This window comes from Micropterus salmoides, unplaced genomic scaffold, assembly GCF_014851395.1.
Source record: "Micropterus salmoides isolate LMB-PRFRI ecotype aquatic unplaced genomic scaffold, ASM1485139v1 Ms_hic_scaffold_4, whole genome shotgun sequence".
In the NCBI taxonomy this organism is placed as follows: Eukaryota; Metazoa; Chordata; class Actinopteri; order Centrarchiformes; family Centrarchidae; genus Micropterus; species Micropterus salmoides.
In genome coordinates, this window is record NW_024043372.1 from 25418813 (window position 1) to 25437825 (window position 19013).

Sequence of the window (19013 nt, forward strand, 5' to 3'; positions counted from 1 at the left end):
TTGCTTTCCTTTATCCCTTCCCTGCCTGTGTTTTTCCTCTCTCCCTGGCTGGCTCTCTTTCTTAGCCGCTGAGGAAGCCTGTTTGATCTAGCTGAGTCCTGCTGTTCTGACTCTCCCGCTCCCAGACATCAGGCACACACTCCTCTCTCCCACAGTAAAAGGAGGGAGCTCCCTCCTTTTCTCTCCATGCTCCCACTTCTTCACAAAAAAGAAGGAATATCACAGGCTCTCCCTCCCTCCCCTCCTCGCTAGGAATCAGACACATTCTCCCTGTTCTACCAAAGACAACCAAATAATTCAAGAATTCAAAATGGCCTCTGTGCTGTAGAGGCTGGGCTGAGGCCAGCTGTGTTGTGTGCATATGGGCCATGTAGAATGTAAGCTATGACAGCAATGTGTTTCAGTCAGAGGACAGTGGCCATCATTGTCATCCCGAGTCAGAGCGGGGCACAATGGAGAGGGACACAGCCAGGGACCTGACTCACACATACTGTAAGCCTTCCTGGCCGTTATTGGTAACAAAGACTCTGAAAACAATGGGCTTCAAGTGTCACCGTTTTGTGTGGACAAACAATAGCTGCTTCAATACAGGACCAAAACATCGCTGCAAGTTTGTTTTCCTTTGTTTTACTGGAACTCAGCGTCATTTTTGCACATCTTACCCTATTAACTACAGTTTGTGTATATTTCATGTCACTTTCAACAATCTCTCAAAGTATACAATCTCCTTAAAGATGCCCTGACAGCCGGGAGTTGAGAATCAGTCACTGAAAAGCATCGCCACGTTGTTGGATACTCAGGCCAAGAAACCGGTGAAGAGGCAAACATGGATTCTGTAAAAAGAATGAATTTTATCTTTTCTTGCATTATAGTTGTAACCCTTCAGCAACGTGTGCGCATATTGGACATGATGCGGAAGACAAACGCCAGTGCATGCACTCATTTCATGTAATCTTGAGCCTGTATCATTAACACGCAGTGTTGTTACCACCAGTAACCACAGGCGTCGCCAAATCAATCAGGGCTGAAATCTTGAGGTTTACAATTGCTGACTCCCAAGTTTAGAAGCGAGACCTACATCAAGAGTTCACTACACATTTCATCCTAGCCACTGTGTTGTGACAATCCATCCTGTTTGCTTACAAACAGTAAGCGTGCAGGATTTTGATTCACAATTACATTTTCATAGCTTGTATACGACTGATGGTTCAGTGAATGTACAAAACAAATGGGACTACAATGGTTCCTAAAAGCTTCCATTCATGCTCAAATCCAGCAGTGGGAATCCACCACTCCAGACTGGGAAACTCTCCCCTCCGCATTCCTCAGAGGGAATACCATCAGCACATGACAAGAGCCCCACTCACACTCAGCCACTTAGCCTGCTGCCTCCCACTGCAACCTTTACACACAGCAAATGCCTGTGTGTATGTGCATGTGTGTCATGGACAGCAACCTTTAACACGCAACACCGCCCTTGGACAGAAAGAAATCACACAGAGAAAGGGAGTGGGAGACACGAGATTTAGGGGCAAAAAAAGAAGAAGACAAAAAGATTGGGGATGATTGGGCAGCAGGACAAGCATGTGTCAAGCATCTATGCTATGACTGTGATGAAGTGATTGGTGGGAAGGTTCTTTGTGCTAAAAGGGCATCCCCCTCTTTACTCTCTCTTCCTTTTCAGCTTCTCCATCACCCCAATGCCCAGGGCTCACGTCTGTTTCCACTCTGTTTGAAGCACATGGACTGAGTCGGAATGTGTGTGTGTGTGGGTGAGGGGAGAGGAGAAGGCAGTAATCTGAGAGGGGTATCCCACAGCGCAGACCAGCACATGGTCTGTACACTCTATGATGGGCCCAGAGCACAGGGAGAGAGACACTGACAGAAAAGATTTCTCTTTCAATATTATACTTTAGTGCCTGGTGGCCATACCAAAAAGTACCTACTGACAATGCTCCTTTGATGATCATTAACGTGCAACATTGTCCTTGCTTGAGCTATCGAATTTACAATTGCAGTTGCTTCATGCAGCCTTTGCATTTCTTAAGTTAATTTCTACACCTCATCCCCCTTTTTGCAGAACCTCCAAAGCTGATCCCTCTTTCTGTCCACAAATGGCTCCTAATGAATGATGCACAGATCAGTATAAATCATTTTTTCCTACTTTTACCTACTTTAATTATACCCTTACTATTTTAGAAGAACACAATGTAGCTACAGTTTGTCCCATCAGCCCGGTTTGTCTGGTTCTGTCTTGTTGGCCCCGTTTGTTTGGTCCCGTCTGTCTTGTTTGTCTAACGTCTTTATTCTTTTTATGGACATGTGCGTATATAAAGAATGATATCTGTGTGTTGCTTAACTCTGCATAAATAAATTCATTTCTACAGCACATACCCAATTTTAAACCTCAACTCCATACACTACTGCAAATATGAAAATATTAGCATTGTTTCTGGTCAGTTGTTGTTTATTATCATCAATTATTCAATAAACGTCTCAGCACACATTAGTGCCGTTTGTTGTCAGTGATGATTGCGGTAGGAATCGCGATTCATTAAGTGCTCTGTAAACTATGCCTTGCCATATTGCTCAATAACAATACTTCAACTATGACTGTTCTGGCACTCATTATTATCCTGCGCACACACACAACACAAAACATCCACTCGCTCCCGTTTTGTGGGATTCTCACTAACACCATATGACTCTGGTATCAGCTCACATAGCTCATTTGCAATTGCCTCTCAATATTTGAAACCATCTGCAATCTGCGGATGTGCTGACTTCCCGGGCCTCCTTGTCTGTGATCAAATCTCGATATGTTCTGTGATGCCGACTCCTTCAAACCTACCTGCTTCAGCCACCACCAGAAAAAAAGAGGTACTGCAGCCGCCTGACAACATTACTGTAGTATTCTCATACAAACCAATTACCACACATGATTAACAGCTGGGTTGAATTAAAAGAATGTGAAATGTTCAGGAATAAAATGTTTCATACACCTCCCTCATGTTTATCAAATTGCGTAGAGACATTAATATACTTAGTAATTGGATTATCTTCCTACAACCACATTTGTATTAATACTGTACTGTAACTCCAATACTTATAAAAAAGGCAAAAAGAGAACGTCAGTGTTTCTTTCAAAAGTAACAACTTTGATTGAAAGTACAGTGACAAAGTATGTCCACTTCAGCGGACATTCATCTATAACACAGTGTCAACAAATACTGAACTTATGAAGACATTGATTTATTGCAAGGATATTGTCTTGAATGACATAGTATATTAATAAACTGGTAACTTGGTGTGTGTGACTACTTTCGGTATCAACTGAACCATGTTGATCATGTCATGATTGCTACCCAAGCTCAATGAATGGGTGGATGGGTAAAATGCATCACGCAGTAGCACAACAAACATCCAGACACTCGCTATCTGATGCACTTGACAGGCTCAGAGACTTTGACGGGATGTATTCCGCAGCCTCAAGACACACTTAAACATGCATGAGTGAAGCGCACATATCAGTATGTCCTTCACATACACACATACCGTTGCCCCCTGGCCATGTTCAGCGAGCAGCAGAACAAAAGAAAGAGTCTGCTAACAGGCACCTGCAGAACAGTGACATAAAGCAGACCTCCGGTATACACTGCTGCCTTTAAACAGCTCAGGTTCAGTGTCTGCTGCAGGTAAACGACATTTCCACGGTAGTTTCACACAAACTGGACTTGCCCCCAGCACACGTGCGCGCACACACACACACACACACACACACACACAACCGGACATCCTCGTACAACAACACCCTCCAACATGTACTGTTATTAGCCTGCAGACGACTGTGTGTAGATGATGCACTACCTCTCACATTTGAACATTTGACCACATCCATATGAAACTGCTGTCACTAGTTGAATTCTTGCATACATTACACAAGTACCCAATATGGTTATGCTTCAGTTCTCTCCACGATCTCCCACACCCCGTGCAGTACGGTGTCCGTTTTAGAGAAAACATTGCATTGCTTTTAGATTCCCATTTACCAAACCCAGTTGGTACTTCACTCACTGGGCGGAGGGTTATGAGATAGTCTAAAACCTGCTCAGATCAACCTCCTAAGCAGGTTTATCTTATGTCACTGTGTCAGGTAGCAAGAGTGACATTTAGCTTTTTATTCTTTTGAAGTGCGTGAGCCTGCTCACATGCCACTACCTTGAGTTTTCCCACATGTGCGAGTGAAAAGGAAGATGACAGGAGGACGTTTTACCTCCACATCTACTTCCTGCTGCAAAATAACTGGCTAACAGTGTAACCTCCAGCTAAGGTCAACATGTTAGTAGTACACACACACCCAAACACCGTCCACACAGCCGACATGCTCTTTAGGTGATGTGTATGGAGGTAGCGCTTCTGGTTTGAGCGTGAAGGGAGGGGCCTGAAGCAGGTGGAAGAAGAGCTCGACTCTCCTGGTGTTCTGGATCAGAGAGCAGGGAGGAGATCTACCTTCCTACCCATCATGTCATGTTTTTTAGAATCATTCTGTAAAACAACATAAAAAGAGAGGGAGTGTGTGATGACTGTGGGAAAGAAAACTGCAGTATTCCAACATTCAAAGTCGGTTTAAAGTAAAGCTAGCACTCAGCACTTTAAACAAGCCTATCTAAGCCTGTAAATGTGCGGCAACAAACACTGGGAGAAAAACGGGAGAAATCTCCACCAGAGCAGCTTTGATGCTGGGAACAACTAAAATAGAACTGGCGCAACCGCATAGCAACCAGGGGGAAGAACACCGTGTCCTCACACATTCACATAGAAGAAAAGAGGATGGAGAGTGAGAGGCTGCATGTGAGAGAGCGTTTGTGTGTGTAAGTGATGTGGATTCAGCTGAGAAGAGGTGATGAATGGCTTCATTAAAACAGCATTAGCAGGTGTGAACCCGAATGGTGAGTGCCAGTGCGCAGAGGTTGCCCAGTTCCAACACACACACATAAACGTGTAACAACAGTGAAAATCTCTCTATGATACCAGCACAACCAACCCACGCTCTTAGTGTAGTTACAACCCATTTACAGTGTTTGATGCTGATACAAGTTTAAAATGCAACCTCGGGCTTTCAGAAGCTTACAACATCACCGACGAGCCAAACTGTTTTTCAAGAAACAACATAAACAATTCAGAATTTCTTTTAATCAAACGGCGCTTCCCCCTTCATCTCACATACACAGCGAGCGTACCACACCATCGCCTGAGGAAGATGAGGAAAAAGCAGTGACACCATGGAAATAGAAAGCGATGTAAAGAAGGAATAAAAAGGAGGCAAATAAGGAGAACAAGAACCGAAAGAGAAGAAAAGAAAAACCCTGAAAAGACCATGGTCTAAGGGTCCAAAATGGATCTATAGTGTGTGTTAGCATGTGTGTGTGTGTGCGCAGCGTTAACCTGATTAGCCAGACCCTACAGGGGAGACAAATCTACATTATTCTTTCTCATTTTCCCTCAGCTCCTCACAAACCTAGAAAAATGGGGGCAATTCAGTAACCCTAGCAACCAACAGTGCCTGCGTGCAGACAGAAGCTGCTGATGGAGGGGGAAGGATAGAGGAAGAGAGAGAGATGAGACAAGTGCATACTGCACTGTGTGTGTGCGTGCACGCACGCACGCGCACACACACACACACACACACACACGCACACACACACACACACTGAACTGAGCAGATGGATCGTACAGTCTAGCAGAAGTGGGGTTTATTCCCTCCTTTAAAACTTCTATAAATGCTCTTCCATTCGAAACCTCCTCTTGCACATTTCCCAGATCCCTCCTCTTCTCCCGCCCCCCTCCCTTCCTCCCATTTCCCTCCTTGGTCAGACTCCTTGCTTTTTTCCCCTCCTGCTCTCTGGCCACGTATGAGGGCTGTTCAAACACAACCTGTTTCCTTTGGCGTCCCCCGGGGAGCATTATCCAACCTTTCTACTGTTGTGTTTTCTCTCCTTCCCTTCTTTTCTGCCTCTCTCCCATTTATTTACAGCTGGATGTGTGTGTTCTCCTATTGATTGTTTTACAGAGGATACGAGTGGGCTTTGTCTCTGCCCTGCTCAGCTTTATATAGATCCCTCTGTTCTTAAAGAGGTTCTCACCTCCACACACACAGAGACACACACATCCTCTCTCACTCAGCTGGTTGTGAGTCAGTGTCCGGTGTAGAGGCTCATGCATGTAAGCACAATGTGTCTGTGTGGAATCATAAAGTAATGATTATTGGTTTAAACTGCCATGGGAGACGTGTCACATTTCATCACAACTGACAAACATCACGAGAGCGAGAGAGGAAGGAGCGAGAAAATGAGTATGACAGAGGGGGAGAAAGGAGTGAGAAAAACAGAGTTGCTGAAGACCAGCAGTTCTTTTAACAATGGTCTGACTGTTCATTGGATGTAGAGTGACAAAAAAAGGGTGAGGGCGTATGGGATTGACAGATAGTGTGTGTGTGTGAGGGGGTTAGGCCAGAGCACTACTCTGCTTTCTTCATTTTTACACACTCTCGTGGGTTGCTCTGCTGTTGCCGTGTGTGTGAGAGACCTGGGCCCACAGGCTTTGACCCCTGTTAGGGTGCCTCATTCAAAATTCACTTTCTTTATCCGACACACACGCGCGCGCACACACACACACACACACGCACCTTCAAAGCTGAAACAATTGGAAAATTCATTAGCAACATTTACGTAAAGGATTTTCAAGTAAAATGCATTGGTTCCTGCTTATAAAAAGTGAATATTTGCTGGGTATTTTTCACCATGCCCTGACATTTTATAGACCAAATGATTAATCACTTAATTAATAAATCAGCAAATAAATAGATAATGATAACAAAATATTATTTGCAACCCTAATAAACTGTGAGACGATAGAAATATTACCAAGATAATTATGCCATTAATATCTCTGGTTATAATGGACTGTCATATTAATTTAAGTACACTGATGTGATCAAGTGGCTATATTAAACTTACTAGGTGTTCAATTCATATAATCAATAAACAAGCAGACTTCTCAACTGGGGCGCACACACACCATCACACCTGGAACACTTGAAAAGACGGAGGGAAAATTTTAACCAATCCCAATATGCCTCAGTGCTGAAGGCCTAGAAAAGGGGTGGCAACCAGACAGTTAGGATTATCCAACCAGGGCAGATGGAACATCTGTTGCCCAATCAGAGCATCTGGAACATCTGGCACCAATGAACACAGTCATCTAACAGCTAAACTCTGACCTTACACACTTCGCCGGCTGTTTTCTCCGCATGTTTATTTATCTTCTTTTTTTTCTCCATTCATTCTCCAGCCCTCTCAACCTACTCTGACAGTAACGAAGAGCGGCTTGTCTCAGACCTGTTACAGTATGTGCTGCTGTACGCCTGTACCGGCTCATCTGCATATCACGGTGATAGTAAACATTCCTCAACTATCTCCCAGCAATCGGCTGTTTGCAGGAGGGTAGGCAGCGACAGATCAGACATCTCAATCCAAATCGCAAACATGCTCGCTGAATTGTAAGCAGCACTCTGTTTATGTGTATGTGTGTGCACTGAAGGAGGCCAACTCAGCACAGTTTGCAGTGTTGGTAAATATAATGCTGTGTGTTTTCTCTGAGGTGCCACAGCAGCCCGGTAGAAAATGTTATATCAAATACTGAAGAATGAGGAAGCAGATAGAGAGAAGGGAACAGAAAATCAATGAGTGTTTTCAGCCACATCGTGTCTGGTGCTGACACAGCACAAGGCAACTGCTACTGTGCACAAATCCACACACCCAAACTGAAGGGACAGTGGGCCGCCAGCATGGAACACATTGTTCTAATGTGACATATCAAAGGGAATTGAGGATTTTCATTCTTAAAAAAAACAATAAAAAAAAACACCTTTATCTCTTCGTTCTTTTCTATTCTGAGAGGCAAGTGTGCTGACTGCAGAGCTAAAAATCCTCTCACACCGAGCATAGTCGCACTGTGTGTGTGTGTGTGTTATTAAAAAAGATGATTCCTTTGCCCAGACACAAAGCCGTGGGCCCAAACAGGAAGCGCCACACACTCCCTGTACGATCTGTGTGTGTTCAACCCTGACTCCTGAACCTCAGCCTCACACAAACATCCTTCCTGGCTGATTATTTTTAATCTCCGTTTGCACATTTTTATTCAGTTCACGACACAAATGCACAAATCCCAACACACTCTGCCATCCACACACTGGAATGATATACGGTTGAGTCAACAATAATGTTCAATACACAGTTGTGTTTGACTTGTGGTTTATAAATGCACCACTGGACTCAGTCGATACAGTACAGACCTAATTGACATGGGCTTGTTCAAGAGATCACACCACACAGAGCCCTACAATGGCCACTAACTGATTTGCTTAAAGATGTCTTCTCACATCCTTCCACCCACATGTGATGTTTGCTGATGATGTGTAGGAAACTGCAGCAGAGGGGCTCAGTGTAACAACAACAATCATGCTTTGGCATTTCTCTATTCCCTCTGCCTCTTACTGTATCATAGTTAATAAACGTGAGGCAGGACCTCCCTGCAATTTATGTCAGAGGACCCCTCTGCGATATCTCTGCTCCTCCTCATCAAATATACATCAATAAACCACAACGCACACAATAACAGAAAACATCAGCCCTGGCATAGAGCCTCACACACACACACACGACCAACAATCCTGCTTGCAGACAAACCTCTTGCTGTGTCACCATCTTTCCTATTGTGCGCTACTGAAAGCAGCTATTTATCCTAAATCATACGTTCCTCTGGCTGCCTCGTAAACAGGCAGCTCAACGTACACATAGGCAGACACACACCGTTTAATTTTTTATGGCCACAGGCACTCGTCCCTCTTCACTGAGACAGATCAGCGTCATATCTGCAGTGCTGGATGAGTTTGGAAAAATGATAATAGTCTACATCTGTTCAGAGATGTAGCCCGCGCGTCCCTCTTGTGCGTCTTTTGTGTCTAAAGATCCATAAACGTTATTAGATTAGCTCACTGTACATAACTTGATGTATTCTCCAAAACACCATAATCAATAGGTTTTATCAGTGGCACAGTAGCCATTTGCAAAGGCAGCCCCTTATTAACATTCCCGCATGAGTAAAACACTGACAGATGCTGAAGCGCTGAGCCAATTTGTACTTGAAAAATGAACCATCTGTCAAGTGTTTTTAAAGACTCAGCACTCCCTATTTTCCCTCTGAAATGTTTCCCATTGCCTGAATTAAAGCTTTCCATTGATATAATATGGCGAGCTTGCTGACCAGTAGATGTGTGCTGACTGGATAAATGCGATGGAGCCTGTACTAGTGACAAAGTTCATAGTGATTTGGAGCCTTTCTGAAAGCAAAGTAGCTTCAACTCCAAATGAGTGCTCTGTGAACTGTGAGCGGTGGGGTGATAAGCTCATTCCTGAACTCCATTTTTTCAGCGCCGTGCATAACCACTTGCATCTGCGTTACAACATTCTTATCCCTCTCATAATGTGTCACGCTGACTTTTGCCATCTTCCTCCTTTTTCATTCTCGCTTTCCCTCTCTCTTTTTCTGCGCCCCTCTCTCTTACACACATACACGTTGTCATACACACACACACACTCTTCCTGAGCAGTAGGAACATTCCTTGCATCAGCCAGAATCCCATATTAGAGTATCAGCACTCAGTGAAATAGCAGAGGCTACGAAAAAGGATGGTGGTATTCAAGCATTGGTGTGTGTGTGTGTGTGTGTGTGTGTGTGTGTGTGTGTGTGTGTGTGTGTGTGTGTGTGTGTGTGTGTGTGTGTGTGTGTGTGTGTAATAATCTTCAGCTCACATGTCAACAGGTGAGATGACAGCGTCCATGACATTCCCATACCTACTTTTAGTAATGGCTTCACAAACAACTCTGCTGTGTTTTTCTTCACAGAACGGTACAGAAGGTAGACAAAATAACACAGAGGAGTTGTAAAAATTGAAAGGTTAAAAATTATCTCAGGAATCTCACCCAAGGTGTATGAGAATACATGTATAACACCATTTTGAATGTAGTACAATAGTGCTACAGAAGAGTATGATAGTGCTGTGTCAGCGATCAATCAAAGGCAAAATTAACAAAATGCTAAATGATGGTAGTTAATATCAATCTTGAAAATAATCAGGACAGATGCATTCACCAAGTGCTTGAGTTATTTTGTCTATCCCTTGTCTGTGTTTGTGTGTGTGCATAATGTGCCTTCCTCTCCTGCTGCAGAAATGTATGCATGTCAGCCATGGTAGGATTTACATTTATTTCCCCCATGATACTGCAGTGTGTGGCTCCAATGTGAAAAGACTATTCCCGTTGGCTGATTATATCAGAGAGCAGAGGCATGCAGGTTTGATTCCTTGGCAAGCTGGACTGTAATAGCGGAGCCATTAAAGATTGGGGGAACAAGACAGACACGTGTTAGCAAACACAGGGAGTCATAGATTGTGAGATGTGTGTAAGTGCTTCATGTATTGCGGCTTGATACCCTCCATTAGAGAATCTCTAACAGCAGTGTACAGGGTAATGACAGACTGTCTGCATCTCCCAGAGAAGGCAGACTGCTGGGAATGCCATAGCAGACACATAGCACCTGGAGACGCCTCTACACAGATGGAAACACACCCACACACACACACCTCAAACGGTTATGTGGATGCACGGGTTTATCCTTTCATCTGTTCATTCCAGACAGGGAATGCTTGCATGGTGCAAAACATGTGGACAGAGTGAGGAGAGGAGAGATATCTCAACAAAGCCGTTGACTAGGGAGCGGTGAAGTAACTGACAGGACAGAAAGAATCGATGCAGAGGGTCGATGGACAAACATTAAGTCCACAAGCTGACAAACACAGCAGACAGCCCTCACAATGCAGCACGGACAGGGAGCCTTTACACGGGCTGTGGTCTACTGGGGCATTGAGACAACAGCGCTAATGTCTCTGTGGTGACAGCTAAAGTAGTATAAAGATGGGCAGGTAAACAAGAGGAAGTGGCTAATAAGCGGTGGCAAACAATGAGCTGAGTTGAGTTACAATGGATTACTCTGTTCGTTAGTTTAACTGGAATACTGGCTGTATAGAAGACAGGACCAAAATCAAATCCCGGCCCAGATTTCATGTAGATGTACAGACAAGTCACAAAGTGAAAAAGGAAAAACTTGGATGAAGTGGTGAAACAGAACAAATTCAGATCCTTCTATACAGGGTAAAAGGGGATCATTTAAAGGTTTGATTAATTAAGAGGTGGTGAGGCTGGGAAGAGGATGGATGTTCTTAAATGGACATGAGGAAGCTCATGTTATCTGATGATCTGGCACTGCAGCAGCAGTGGAAACATGCTGTTTGTGAGGAGGGCAATATCCTGTCCTCTCTCTTCCACATCCCTCTCCCTGCTTCCTGCCACCTCTGTGCTTTCCTTCTCCTCCCCAGCCTATCCACACACACGTAACCTACAACTACTGTTCTGATAAGCAATCGCTATCACTCTGACTGACACTGCCCAGCTGCATACAGTGTGCCTGTCTGATGACAAAAACATCCACACACTCCACTCAACCAGTAAACGGTTAACATCTGAACGCCCCTTGCAAACCAGTAAAATCTGCTCTCCCACCCCTGCTGCTCGCGTGTCCTTGATCATCGGCAGGGGCGACACCAATGAACTGTGATCAATGGACGAGCCTTTGCATAGAATTATCATTTAATCGCAATCTGCGTTAAAGCCATGCGCAGACACACACACACACACACACACATTTGCAGCATGAACAGACAGCAGTGCACACCAGCAGCACAGACACGCAGGAGACAGAGAGGGAGAGAAAACGCCCTGCCTTGTTCCATGTCGAAACCCCAGCCCTCTGGGTAGTCTACACAACACATACACGCACCACCTTCACATAAGATGTTCTTTAGAGACAATTTAGAGGCCACATCTGGACAACGACGCTGATTTCTAAGCGCCCCCCATTCTGTCTTTGTTGGCCATCAGTAGGCGAGCGATCACAAGCTTATAGACACGCTGATCGTGACGTTCAATTTATGTTTGTAATTATCGATGTAGCTACTGTTCTCTGATCTGCCACGTCTGCATAATGACAATTAACCTTCATAAATGGTTGGTGAAATGTAAAGATGAGCGTATTTTTACGCCAGAGAGGAGAGGTGAGGGCAGCACAGAATGAAACCCATGCAATCAGCCAAGTCAAGGAAAACACACAATATAGCCAGAAAGCATAGATTTAACATACAGTGCTTCGGCTTGCGCTGTATATCGACATGTTAGGAGCTTTTTAAAAAAAGTTTTACCTTTAACTTGAGTTTCATATTCGGCCACTATCTCCTTGTCTTTTCGGAATTTCGCCGGAGACGTCATGGCTGAGTTTGGAGATCAAACCACTTGTCCTCGTTGCGAAGTCAATTTTGTCTCTATCAATCAATAGAACAGGCGTAGACGCGCGGGAAATGCCACTCTGGAATAGGTTTTGGAAAGAATAAGAGAGAGCCCAGATGAGAGATTGCAGCTCCTCAGTGTGCCCGCGGATCTGTATTGTCTCCCTGCCTCTGTTCACTCCGGGCGCATTGTGAGTTTGGCGCTGCTGCCGCTGTATGTTCCCATCCGCCGCCGCGCCTCTCCGCCTCCTCAAAACCGGTTTTAAGAACTGCCAGTGAAAGGAGATTCATTACCGTCCTAAAACACAGTGATGTCTCGTCAGTCAGCGCTTTCAAAAGTAGCTTTTTTAATATCTGCCCTTAGCGTGTATCGGTCTTGCAGCTACCCGTCCGCTTCTCTCGACTAAACTGTTCTTCTCTCCCCCCCTGAAGTGAGAGAGAGAGGAGGAACTCGTTGGAGATGGAGGGGCTGGCTGGTCAGCTCTAGTGCGCAGGACAGGCATGGATGAACACATGGACGACATTCATTTACGTATTTTCCAAACAAGCCCTTAACTGCGTAAAAGTCACATAGGTTAGGTGTAATGTGCGGATAATGTTTTGCAGGGTGGGTAAAGTGAGCAAAAGTGGGTTCAATAGCCACTTCATAGATCCTTAACATTATGACCTGACATGTGTTTCACAGATGTCGCCATTAAGTCACGTATTTTCTTAACAAAACTGCAAATTACCATCACCTCTTGCTGAGAATGTAGCTAGCGTTAAAAAGTTTTACCTTAGCTTGCTAGCAAGCCATTCCATAACTCTGGCTCTCCGTAAAGTTATTCACCGATGATTCTATTTGACACAATGGAAATGCACTGTCTTGTAACAATAACGTTAATAGTGTTATTTCAGCTGTCTATTTAAAATGACCCTCCTCTTGAATGTCAATGAATTAACTCTTTGTACACCGCCTCAACGATGCTAATAACATGAGCTAATACTTCCCACGCCACAATTGGTGAAACGGGATTCGAATGACTTGAAAACAAACCAATCGGCTTTCAGGATATTTGAATGTGGGCGTTTCAACGTTAATTTACAACCAATTAAATTCAGACTTTGCAAGGAAGGTGTCCAATGACGTCGGTTACTATGGTGTATATCCAATCAGAGCCAAGTGTAGGGTCTTTTAAAGCTAGTTTCAGGAAGTGCCGTTAAATACCAGGAAGTTGTAAACAAAGCTGACAGCTATTTGGTTAGCTGTTAACTACATCCGAATGGATGCAGAGCCAGTCGTGTAAACAGGCTAGTTATTTGTGGATGCATCAGTAATACAGCTAAACATTTTCTTTTATATAACGTTAGAGATCGTTTCGCGGAAACATACATTTTTGTGCGTTTGTTCAGCAAACTAACGTTAGCTGCATTCCGTTCTGTCGTTAGGAAGGCTAACGTTTACACAAGGACGTTAGAGCTGGCGTTGACGCTTGCGAAGTTACGTCCAATCGATTATTATTACTCCACATTGAACGGACAGTGAGTACATCAGTACCCGGGTGTTGTTTTTCTGCTGCATTTGTTGCGTGGGGCAGAAAGAGCGAGAGTCCATTTTAGCAGGACAACAATGTCTACGTCCAACGCTAATTTCAAAAACAAGTGTGTGACCCAGGTGAACTGCATATTTTGTGAAAGTCTGCTGTGCACGAGAGGCATGAAAGCAGTGCTTCTTGCCGACACTGAAGTTGAGCTTTTTTCGACTGACATACCTCCCAATAGGTGAGTGCTAATCGAGTTAGCATTGATGCTAGCCTTTGTTTATGTCTGTTGTTGCTAGGACAAGATGAGCTTGAAACAATCTGCAGGTAACTGATATCTAACAGATGATTTGGTAGGAAGATGAAGGCATTGTTGACACATCTACTGTGATTAACAGGGTTTGTTGCATGAAAATGTGGAATTGATGTAGGTTTTAACTTGTCATGGCTATGTTTGTTTCTCATTACACGCACCCTCCCCCCAAGAACTGTTGACTTTGTGGCCAGCTGCTACTCTACTGAAAGCTGCAAATGCAAACTGAGGGACATTGCATGTCTCAAGTGGTATGTAAAGCTCTTCTATAGCCTGCAGGGTTTACTTTAGGAAGACCATCTGCTGATGTGAGATGTTAATAAAAAGTAAAGCCACCACACACAGCAAACAGGTAGACCCTGTCTTAGGGTGTTTTTTCATAGTATAGGCATGTAGAGCACAATTATTACTTTTTTTAATTTATTGTTTATTTATATGATGATTTATCACTTCTATTGATGGTCTAATAATCATCAGAAAATTGTGACAAATGCAATTTTTCAGAGCTCAAGGTGAACTCGTATATCTTGTTTTGTCTGGCAAAATCCAAAGTGATTCAATTTAAAATGATATAACAATGAGAAAAACAGCAAATTCTCACACCAGAGAATAGTTGGTGTTTTTTCTTGGAACATGTCTCAAACAATGAATCGGTTATCTAAACAGTTGCCAATTAATTTTCTGTCAATGATAAGAGAACAACTGTTGACTAATCATTTCAATTCTATTCACATGTAGTTAAAATGAAATTCTGCCATTGGGCAATCATTGCCAGATGACGGATAACAAGAGCAGAAGGATTAGAGTTTGGTGATACAGTGAGGCTTTATGGAGCCTCTTTTGTATCCCCAAGCCTTTGTTGTTGTACACATGGTAAAAACAAACATCTGTTAGATAATAGACACCCACTAGTGGAGTTAGCACTTTACAGAAGTGCCCCCAGTAAAGCGCTGACACACATTTCTTCTTTATTCTCTCTCCCTCTCCCAGTGGTAATGTTGTGGGCTATCATGTTGTGGCCCCCTGTAAACCCTGCCTGCTTTCCTGTAACAACGGCCATTTCTGGATGTTCAACAGCGATGCTGTATCTACTCTCAACAGACTGGATGCGACAGGTAAGAATAAGCAAAGTCCTAATATAGGTCTCTGGTATAAGCCCCTCTTGATTGTAATTGTTTTCATAAACCCTTGTTACCCTCAAATGTGTCTGCAGGTCTGAATCTGCTCCTGTGGGGAGATCTTCCCGAGCTGGATGACAGTGAGAATGAAGAATCAGAAAGCCCATCAGAGGAGGAGTGTATTAGGTAGAGAGGGAAATGGACAATGTGCAAGACCTGGGACACCAACATTTTAGAGGTGTAGCTTGAAGAGTGTACAAACCATGCTTGAGATAAGAGAGAAAAGAGAAGCCTTAAAGGGTAATTTAATACAGAATCAAATAGGGCAGAAAAGTGCTGCTCTCCATGGGTTATTTAAACCATGGTGCACATCAGGCCAGACCCCAATCGGTGATGTCACAGCAGGTGTTTTGCCTTTGACAGCTGATCAACACCTGCTGTGACATCACTGATTGGGGTGTGACCAGAAACGCATCATGCTCTAAAGTTTGAACCCAGTGAAAATGGTGCAGCAAAAGTCTTTGGCCATATGTAATTTTGTGTTGAATTACCCTTTTAACCTGTGACCATGCCTTTCCCTGTCACTTTTCACAGTTAAAAGCACAGACACACACACGCTGTCACACACATTCTTTCCTCTCTTTTTTTTCTCTTTTTGTACATTTGCGCAAGGTATTATACAACGTGGCTGAAGTACTCTAAAAAATAACCGACAGCTAGACTCCTTAATCTAATGCATTCTACTTTTCATCACGGAGTCTCCCCTGAGGTCATGGTTTTGACCAGCCTCGTGAGCAGTTGGGGGTGCGGTATGATATGTCAGTGAAACTTACCAGTGAATGCTGTGCTTTTTCAAGCTGTTTACGCTGAGTCCAACTTTCTGAAAAGATGACCACAATTCGCCTACCTTCTTGTTAATCGCAGTTATAATCTGTACATTGAATATGCTGTAATAAGCAAACACTCCTATTAACAGTCATGTCTTAAAGGCTTATATTTTCTCTGTGTGGCTTGGTGCTGACTGAAAGTTGGAGTGCTTTTTGAATCCCATGTGTTGGAGAAATAGCACAATTATTGAATTTTTGATTTAGCTTACCTTACGATCTGAAGTTCTATCAGTGATACGTTTTCATTATGCTAACACAGTATTAGTTACACACCTGACAGCAGCAGTATGTGTTTTAACACCCAGATGAATCTGACTGTAGCAGTGTCTGATACTAACATACTAACCATGCCCTGGGTGTGCTTCCGCAAAGGCCCGGAGCAGCTGAATTTTAAAGTTTGGTGATTGCTAAGAGCTCAAATCAAGTAAAGTAAATTCCCGGATTGACGATATAGAGTGAAGACAGAATAGGAGTGTAAAAAGGTGCACTTATGCAGCACTCTATAGCTCTTCAATGTCTGAAAACATGACTTCTAAATGGATTTGTGTCCATGCTGTTTTTGTTACATTACTGTTCAGTTTTATGCAGCAGCATACTTGTAGCACCTGAAGAGAAGGCAGAAGTCAACTCCAAAGAATCATGGAACATATCAGTATTGAACTTATGGACTGGCTACCCCTCTAAAAACCTCATTTTGAATAGCATTTCACATTTTTAAGTAATCTGTTGTGAAGCTAAGCTTAAATCAATGGAGCTGACCATAAAATGCTCAAACCTTGGTATTCTATTGGCCTTACTGGTGCTGTGTTTACTGACAATGAATCTTTTGTTAAGCTGTTGACTCGGGGGTTGATGCTGTGTGTTAGTTGGTCATCACCAACTGACCAGGCCTTCTCCTCAGCATTTTGTGCCAGATACAAGCTTCAACATCCCAGTCACAAGGGACGTAACTCAAGTCGGCCCTTTTTTGGCATTGCCATCATTCCGCTCTTGTTTTTGTTTCACTGCTGTGCCCTGCTGATACTATTTCTGTGAGCGACTGAGCTTTACCTGTATTGTCGGCAAACATAGAATGTCACTTCTTACCTAAAGGAAAAGGATAAAGGGAGTAGGTCTTTTTAACTTTAATTGGCCTCTTTGTTAATCTATCCTATAGCCTTTTAGTTGTGAAAAAATACACAGAGGAGGAAAACTGTGTCCAGATTTTCACGTCCTTCACCTCAAACTTATAACTGACGGTCTGCTACACTTGCACACCAAATACTGTCTATGTGGTAAACTGATAGGATACAGTGCATCAGATAGGTATTTATTAAATCCACATACCAAATATCTATAACCACATACTTCCTTTTTGTTTACAAGCTTCGTTTACAAACGCATTGGTTTGTATTGTGCTATAGTACTTATGTTTTTGTTAATGTATTTAATATTTCATTTGTGATGTAGTGCTTTGTTTTGTACGTTAAAGGTTGGATGTGTACAGTTTTACCTCAAGAAGGTATCACTTGCGAGCTTCCTCTGGCTAGGACAATTGTTAAATGATAATCCAAAAAATTATTTAAATGGCTGTTTCTGACACAAATAACTTTGATTAACATGCCCTGCTGAAAGATGTATATTTTGGAATTGCACTGAAACTGCATTGGTAGTTCGAAAAGGTGATTTGTTGTTTTGTATGCTTGTTAACTTAATAAACTTTTTTTTTTTTCAAAATATCTTAAATGCCCTGTAGTTCTGTTGTCACTTTTTTTAACCCCTACCCTTCATTTTAGATCCACATTATCTTCTACCCCCATATCCGCTGCTCATCCTGGGCTCTACTGAAAATTACTTTACATTTACTCATTTGTCAGACTCTTTTATCCAAAGCGACTTACATTTGAGGAACAACACACACACACACATACACATCAATAAAGCATCAATACAGTAAGAGATCTACAATAGATACAATAAATACTAGTAAGAGCTAAAAGCACGTCTGGTGTCAATTGGGGGATATCCAAAATTGACATTACATGACTGAACACTGAAGTTTCACTCCAGAATGTTTTAGAAAAGTTCTCACAAATCATATTTGTATGTTTTTATCTTGTTTTAATGACTCGCATAATATCCTGTTATTTGAATAAATGCACAAAACATTGCTGTTGTGAAGTAGTATAGTACTATGTGTGTATATATGAAGTAGCACAGCCAACATCATCGACACATGACCCTGAGTTCTCTCTAACTCACTGTACAGATGACCAGTGGTCAACAGAAATTAAGGACATTTACTTAAGTAGAAATTTCAGCTACTTGTATTTTACTGGAGTATTTTCTTTTCTTCTACTCCATCACATCTTAGAGGAAGATATTGTACTTTTTACTTCACTACATTTGTCTGACAGCATTAGTTACTAGTTACTTTACAAATTAAGATGTTGACACACAAAACATGAGGACTTAATAAAATATGTTTTGTTATAAATTAAACTACCCAACATTTTAGTACATCTGACGCGATTATCAGATGGACACAGAAGTTAATTGGCAACAACTTTGACCATTTCATGTTTCCACCTTCACAAATGTAAAAAATAGCTCCTTTTCCTTTATTTTAATTTATTTGTAATAATATTGAGCTTTTTGCTACTGGTTAGACAAAGCAAGCACTGTGAAAGTGTCACTTGGGGCCCTACTTAATTGTGATGGCATTTCTCACTATTTTCA

The 19013-nt window shown here is 42.7% G+C and overlaps 2 protein-coding genes across 4 annotated transcripts in view; one reads left to right on the top strand and one right to left on the bottom strand.

Annotated features, from left to right (window-relative positions):
• srgap2 (SLIT-ROBO Rho GTPase activating protein 2) overlaps positions 1-12896 on the bottom strand; it is a 52730-nt gene extending 39834 nt beyond the window's left edge. The window contains exon 1 of one of the 3 annotated variants that reach the window (XM_038695670.1): positions 12374-12896. In XM_038695670.1, coding sequence (XP_038551598.1) covers positions 12374-12440 — 67 coding nt within the window. In that variant the 5' untranslated portion in view covers positions 12441-12896. Of the gene's footprint in view, positions 1-4215; positions 4222-12373 lie in introns of those variants that run through there. The other 2 variants (XM_038695671.1, XM_038695673.1) reach the window with 2 other exon arrangements.
• A 757-nt stretch (positions 12897-13653) lies between these two features.
• fam72a (family with sequence similarity 72 member A) lies at positions 13654-18020 on the top strand. Its single transcript, XM_038695674.1, has 4 exons — positions 13654-14218; positions 14464-14541; positions 15281-15405; positions 15504-18020. The coding sequence occupies exons 1-4, from the start codon at positions 14067-14069 to the stop codon at positions 15596-15598; spliced, it is 450 nt and encodes a 149-aa protein (XP_038551602.1). The 5' UTR covers positions 13654-14066; the 3' UTR covers positions 15599-18020.
• The last annotated feature ends 993 nt before the right edge of the window (positions 18021-19013 follow it).

Bases quoted from the DNA above. Each gene is read 5' to 3' on its own strand.
- fam72a (XM_038695674.1), top strand. From the start codon at position 14,067: ATGTCTACGTCCAACGCTAATTTCAAAAACAAGTGTGTGACCCAGGTG. The intron at 14,219-14,463 runs GTGAGTGCTAAT...CCTCCCCCCAAG, and splicing joins ACTGACATACCTCCCAATAG to AACTGTTGACTTTGTGGCCA. The intron at 15,406-15,503 runs GTAAGAATAAGC...ATGTGTCTGCAG, and splicing joins CAACAGACTGGATGCGACAG to GTCTGAATCTGCTCCTGTGG.